The sequence below is a fragment of the Pygoscelis adeliae genome, unplaced genomic scaffold, assembly GCF_000699105.1.
Source record: "Pygoscelis adeliae isolate BGI_AS28 unplaced genomic scaffold, ASM69910v1 Scaffold113, whole genome shotgun sequence".
In the NCBI taxonomy this organism is placed as follows: domain Eukaryota; kingdom Metazoa; phylum Chordata; class Aves; order Sphenisciformes; family Spheniscidae; genus Pygoscelis; species Pygoscelis adeliae.
The window spans coordinates 12,730,397-12,737,371 of NW_008825108.1; the positions used below are offsets into that span (position 1 = coordinate 12,730,397).

Below are 6,975 nucleotides of genomic sequence, written 5' to 3' on the forward strand. Positions count from 1 at the left end.
TACACCTCAAGACCTCCCAAGAGGTTGTGTTCACTTTTAGTGATTTTTTTGTTGGCCATACACTCCAATTGCCCTGTACATGAACTGTTCCAGCAAAGTCTTAATATTAGGCCTGGCTCACTAACCTTTGCTTACTTCTTTGCTAGGAGATAACCTTCTTTGTAATTATCCATGCCTAAACTGCAAACATCAGTTTCTCTTAACCTCTCTCCCTTAACTGGACAAGACTAATATTAACGTTGTTAATTTCTGCTAAAATTGTTTTCAATAATCCATTGTTTTCTGGTGCAGTTCTTTAAGTAGGAGCAACTTGGCTTGGCTGTAGGAATGTGGCATGTCAAGCTACTCTAGTTGTCACTCTTTCTAAAATGACATTAAAAATAATTAAACAACATGAAATGGTTGTGATATTAATTTAGAAGAATTTAGGAAATGCCAAAATGCTGTCTGTGTGCACATCCTTAGTGGGTTTACCCAGTGTACGTACTTTAGTTTACACTCCATAAAACAGCATCATGTTACTTTTTCCCCATAAGTCTTATGGGAAAAAAAAACCCAACAACAATAATAATAATAACAACATAATTACACATAACTATTATGTGGGCAAAAAGGTCCACATAATAACTAATGCTCAGGAATGGAGCCTTAGCAGGCTAAAATAAGATAATATTAGAGCCCTGCCATGGGAAGCCTTATAAATAAGTGCTTGTGACAGAGTCACTTCAGAGGAGTGTCAGAGCAGAGCCCATCGGAAAATTAGTTGAACGCAGCCCCACACACGGTCCATGGTAGATGCAGGGTAGCATGGCTAAAGCAAAACACCAAACGGTTTCTCCTCCGAGTGGGTCGCACATTCTGCACGATGGGTGAAGCAAGGGTCCTGTGGTGGAAACAGTATTTTATAATGTAACTGCAGTTAGTTTCAAAATGTAAGCTGCAAAAGCCTTTTCTAACTTGGAGATCCCTGACCTTACAACTTCCAAGTCTTTTCAACAGCAGTCTGTGTGTAATACAAGCCAGATTATATTGTCCATACAGCATTTACATAATTTACAACAGAGAAGGAAACTTCTATAAAATAATTTCCCCGATCGTTTCTGTGAGTGATGGATCTCAGCCACTGAAATGCCACAGAATATATTGTATCCAGCTTTATTCTCAGTCAATGAATATAAATGTCTTGCTCCACGCTGGACTCGGTTGCATCGGTGATTTTTCTGCTTCCAAATGCGACTGCCAGCTCTTGAGCAGTCTCGTCGAACACATATGCATACTGCAGCTATCTGCGGATGCAGCGCTGTTAAGTTCCCTCGCATTTGCCAACGCATGTTTATGCTTTGATGGTTGGTAAGACCTTTTTAACACAAGGTCACACATTAGAGAAGAAGGATGTGGCATTTTAGCCGGGCACACGGAGCAGCAGTGGGCTGCCTTGGCAGTGACCTACCCTTTGCATTTGCAGCAAGAAGCTCCTGCTGTGCCTCCACACAGTCTCCAGTCCTTCTCAGCACAGATAAAAGGGATCTTGATTCGTTTTTTGGGCTTGGTTTAAGACGCAGGAGGTTGTAAAAGCCACAGAGAAAACACCCCATTGCTCTAGTCTGGAGGGCTGTGAACGGCACTCCAATATTTCAGGATTTTAAACCTGCCCACCCCATTCCTGGGGAATGTCGGAATCCATCCATCTCTCTGTTAGCAGGGGTAGAGGAGAGGGGACAGCCTTTGGTGGGGCTCACCTCTATGCTGGTGTGAGGGAAATCTGGTCCCTTCTCATCCTTTCCATGCATGCCTCTCTGCTTAGGGCTCTGGAGATCATGCACATGTTTGTGGTGCTTCTACCCTTGGAGATACACCTCTCCCGGTCCCGTAAAGGGCCCTAAACGTGCTTTTTCCCAGATGTTTCTGGGGATCATCCTCCTGGTGTGGCCTTCCAGGGATAAGGAACAACGATGCCCTGTGACATGCAGGAGACATCAGTGTGCTGCCACGCTAAGTGACATCAGACAGCACTGCTCTTTAAAATTATAGCCAGGCACACCTGGTTGTGAGCTGAGACTGATGCACTGATGCATAGGTGGATGGCGGAAGGGGTCCAGTGTAAGGCAAGAGTCTCCTGTGGTCATGTCCAAAACCAGGACAGGAACAAACTGAGGTGCTGAGCTACTGCCAGCTATACGCCTGGAATTCCCAGACCGGCTGTAATGTCTGCCTTGCAGTAACACGATACAGTATTTTGGTCTGGTTTTGTATTTCTTTTTGTTGAAGAAGAACATTTCTGACTCTATAGTCTGAACTTTCAACTTAGATATATCCAATTAGTGCAAGAAGTTTTCTCTAGGAACCTCAGACCTTTGTAAAGATCAAATCTCAAAGTCAGAATTTCATTCTGAAAGATGGTTTCAGTGAGGGTTAAGGTGCATTAGGCTAGGGCTTCGACAAAATCTCCTTGTAGCTGTTGGTCATAACAGCTGGTTTTCATTCAGAATAAAATGTAAGAAACAGTAAAGCTCCTTCATGGAATTAGCTAGCTGAAACAAAAAGAGCTATTGCGAAGAACATAGCAATATACACCATTGTAAGGATCCCAGATAAAAGAGGAGGTTTTCTTTGGGCTAAATATAAATGCAGAGGTGTGGGCACTGTTTGATGGAGCTAGACGTGAAGAGAAGCAGCAAAACCATCACAGGCTGACACAGAAACATCAGAAAAACAAGGAGATAACCAGAGCAAGTATTAGGCATGTGGCCTCATAAAAAGTCTATAGCCAGAGATGTCTTTGCATGAGAGCTCTGCTGAAAGAATTTTGAAATTGAGAAGAAAGTGCTTGCCCTTTTTTGATAATTTCATTTTTAGCCTCTGTACATAAAGAGGACAAAAGTCAGACAAAGATTTGACTTCAGCATCAGTTTTTCTTCCTGAAGGAAACTTCCAGTAAGATTCCAAACACTGAATAGCAGTTTGTATCCAAAAAGGAAAAGCGCCCCTCCCCAGAATCTTGCCATCGTTCTAGCAGGCTCTGTGTGGGAGGTGGGCTGGGGCAGCCACAGTCCTGCCAGGCAGAGGGGAATTCAAATTGTAACCATTTAAAAAAAATGTAAAAACTGTAAAAAAAAAAAGGTAAAAAAATTAAATTGTAACTATTTAAAAAAATGTGAAACTCCTTCAATGTACCATGCCATGAATAATTAATAGGATAGTAACAAGAGCAACAGATAAACATCATTATAGCCTGCGCTTGTTTTGTACCTCAACTAGAATGACTCCACCTCTCCCCCCCTACTTTCACCCCGAGCCAAGTGTGATCAAGCGGGTAGCGGTAGCACCTCTCCAGGGAGAGGTGCTGTGCCCAGCCAGCAGGAGCAGGGTGTCTCACCCAGGCACTCCTACCTCAGCCAGGCTGGAGGAACCTGTTTCTGCCCCTTACTGTAATGCTGTTTCCAGACTAACTTGCTTTGAGTAGCACTTGGAGCCTTGAACGCCAGGAGTAGAGTTTGTTCCTGGTCCCACAAGGAGCTATGGTCTTGGAAGCATCATGGAAGGCCAGCCACTAGGTCTAACTGAGTTTGAGCATTAGATTCTCCTCCTTTGGTGGGTTTCTCACCTGTGCAGTAGCTTGGGCTTCCTTGAGGAAAGCCTCTTCCTACATAATCTGCAAAGCTTCCTCATAGCTTCCTCAGATGAGAAAAATCTTCCTTTCATGTGAGGTCAAAGAGCCAGCACCTGTGGAGCATCCTTTTGACTCAGCTGGTCAAAGTGTAAAGAGACTCCATATACCACGATGTATAAAAAAGGAAGGGCTGGTTGTAGCAGAAGGCCTTCGGAGGTTTGTGCAGACAAAATGAGTAACCAAGGGAAACCGTGTATTAGAGTGAAAGTAGGTAGGAAGCTCAAGCCTGGAAGCACAGACTAGCAGCAGCTCCTGTGAAGTTTGTGCAATCGTTAGCCTGAGCCTTGTGGGACTAGTTAGTTCTTTAGTGAATTTCCATTTCCTAGAGCTCTTTGAAACTTTCTGTAGTTGCACTCATCCCTGAAAATCCAGGCTAGGCTTAGTATTTAAACCGTGTTTATCATTTTTGAAGTGCAGAATACGGGAAGAGGGTGCTGACACCAACAGGGTACAGACAGAAAACAAAGAAAAATGATAATTTTCTAAACATATGCTTTCATTAAGAATGAATTACCAGATGGTTCTGGCAGCTTTAGTTATGGCCAGTAGTACAATGCACTCACAAATTCAAAGGAGAGCCCCTATCTCTTGTGAATAGGAGAACAGCTTAGTAGAGGACATATTCTCAGAATAAATTCCACCAGTACAGAAGAAAAAAAAGGCTGCTCATTAGCTTCTAATAAAAGTAGAAAATAGGTGATTGTTTTAGAGAAAATAACTGGCCCTTGAAATTTGGCTGTTCCTATTTATATTTTGAAATGGGTATGGCCATATGCATGTTACGGGCTTTGAATATCTGGACACTGGGAAGTTGCCTCTTCAGGAGAGGTTCCCATCAAGTAACCCAAACTGCTGGGGTCTGTGTGGCTTTTGGGAAGGGTGCGGGAAGGCAGAGCGATGGGCACAGGCAAACGTGTCTTCCGGCTGCTTTCAGGAGCTTGGGACCCTTCAGCCGTGCCTGCCAGCACATATGAACATTATGCAGCTGTCCCCATTTCTTGCTGCCACATCGGCCACCTTCAGATGGTCTCAGTGTTCAGTGAAGGAGCCAACGGTCTACCGGGTATTATGGATATTTGGGGTTTTTAAGAGGTCTAGATGAATCATATTGCTAATCAGAACTATAACTGAACATACCTGGGATGGCTTTTCATGGAAACGTAGGTAATTTATTAACTAGTGTTCATTAGGATCTGTAAAATGGTGTGTGTAATAATGGTACTGAGATGGCATGTGTGGAAATGGCATTTGTAAGCTGGTTCACCCCTATAATGTCTCTCACCACCGTCGGAAGCAAGCTGTTACTAGAAAGCCTCAGCAGACGTTGCACTCTCTGGGGGAAGGGATGCCATTAGGCATTTTGGCTGGAGAGAAAGGCCATTGGTGCTTCACAACTCCTTTCCAGTCCCACAGAGGTTAATAATTCCCAACCATTATTTAGTTGATCTTGATCTAAGGGTTACAAGACACCACTAGGCTAAGAAACTCTCTCAAGATCACAGGAGAAATCATTGATAGACAAAGGAACTGCAAAGGAAAGAATCCAGCCTCACAGGCTGGTAAAGACGAGTATGTTTTACTTCCAGAGTATTTGTGCCTGTCTATAAAGCTGGATCTTTATGGAAAAGGTATAGCTGAATAGTCCAGGATTGGATAGTTAGATTCTTTAGAAAAAAGAAAACTCCTCATTAGCTTTGGATAAAATCTTTTTTTTGGTGCATAAATTTTTCCACAAATAACGTTAAATACATTATCAGAGACTGTGAGGGCAGCATGTAGCTGTAGTACCAGCATTTTTCTACAGAGAAATTCTTAGGGAAAGCTCTTCAACTGATATACATTGACGTAGCTCCAGTGGCTCCAATTGCATTAGGAGACTTACACCTGCCCCGTATGTAGGTATATGTCTGTAATCTAGACATATACTTTAATTGCTACTGAAAGTAACTGAAAAAAAATCCTAATACAAATATAATGTTTTACTAATAAGATTAATAATATCAAATTGTCATGATCTTATAAGAAAGAGTACATAGTTATTTCATCCGGGCACTTAGTTTCCTGATCCTTGTTTGAAAGAGTCACTGCTGGCGTGGAGTGATTTCTACTGTTGTATTTAGCGATACGTGGCAGTCATGTTAGTGCAATTAAACACGCATTCACTCATGCATGCCCAGTGTAGGCACTAATAGCCACTTAACTAAAGTCACTTTTAGCCATAATTTATATGCAGCCCTAGCGTAGCTCATTAGTCCTCTCTCATTGCTATTTATATGCCCATGAGCTTTGTCAAAGAGCTGGGGATTGTTTATAGCTACCTTTGAAGCAGAAGGCAAGCCGCTGGAGCGAAACCCAGAGCCAGCCCGTCAGCCTCCTGGTGGCAGCATGCTCTCATTTACCGCCTCAGCCCGCGCCTCTAACAGAGTTCACTCACCGTCCACTGCAACTAGCAGAGAAGTGGCAGCAGTCACCAGGGGGGAAAAAAAAAAAAAAAGGAAAAAAGGAAAAGAAAAAAAGGAAAAGAAAAAAGGAAGGAAAATGAAAGAAAAAGAAAAAAGATGAAAGAAAAAGAAAAAAGAAAGAAGAAGGAGAAGAGAAAAAAATAAAAAAGAGAAAAAAGAAGAGCAGAAAAGAAGAAAAAAGAGGCTTATACTAACAGGTTGAAGTTTTTAAATGTTATTCAACAGAGCAGGTTAGGTGATGTTTCTGTAGGAAAATAAAAATATGTATTATTGTTTTAAAGCTCTGGAGGTCATTAAACAATTAAAAAATATTAGACATTTGTTGGCATTTTAATGTAAACTTGACCACACACAATGTAAGGAGGAAAACATTTTGTATGGTTTATATTCTCATGTAGGCACTCTGTATTTGAATATACTGATTTATTTCCCCTGTGTGTAAGTTCCTTTACTAAACAGGATTTAACTCATAACTTACACTGAATAAGAATGCTTTTGTATTTTTTCCCCTGCAAACGATTAACACACACGAAAATACACAAATGCTGGTCAGATTTTGGCTCCCAGTTATTTATTTCAGTGCCTCGTAGATGATGTTTCAAAGGAAAGAAAAGCCTTCACTTGCACAAATGAACTGGTAGTACTGAAATACTAGGTTTGCGAACCCAGCCTGTGGGGTGTGACATGGAACAGCAGTGCTGTTCACTGCACGAGAATCTGGGAAACTGGTTTCTGGAAAATTGTTCCCCAAAATAGGTGGTGTTGGTCCCCGGGAGTCCTTTCTTGACATCTGTGTACTGGAAACAAATTTGGAACAAGGAGAAGCTGCCCTGGTGCCGTGTA

General features: G+C 42.1%; 1 protein-coding gene across 1 annotated transcript in view; it reads left to right on the plus strand.

The window, feature by feature from the left end:
• The first annotated feature begins 4,567 nt into the window (after nucleotides 1-4,567).
• The window catches only part of DBX2 (developing brain homeobox 2), a 49,497-nt gene continuing 47,089 nt past the window's right edge, over nucleotides 4,568-6,975 (plus strand). The window contains exon 1 of the mRNA XM_009327694.1: nucleotides 4,568-4,733. Within this exon, the coding sequence (XP_009325969.1) occupies nucleotides 4,568-4,733 (166 nt within the window). The remainder of the gene's footprint in view (nucleotides 4,734-6,975) is intronic.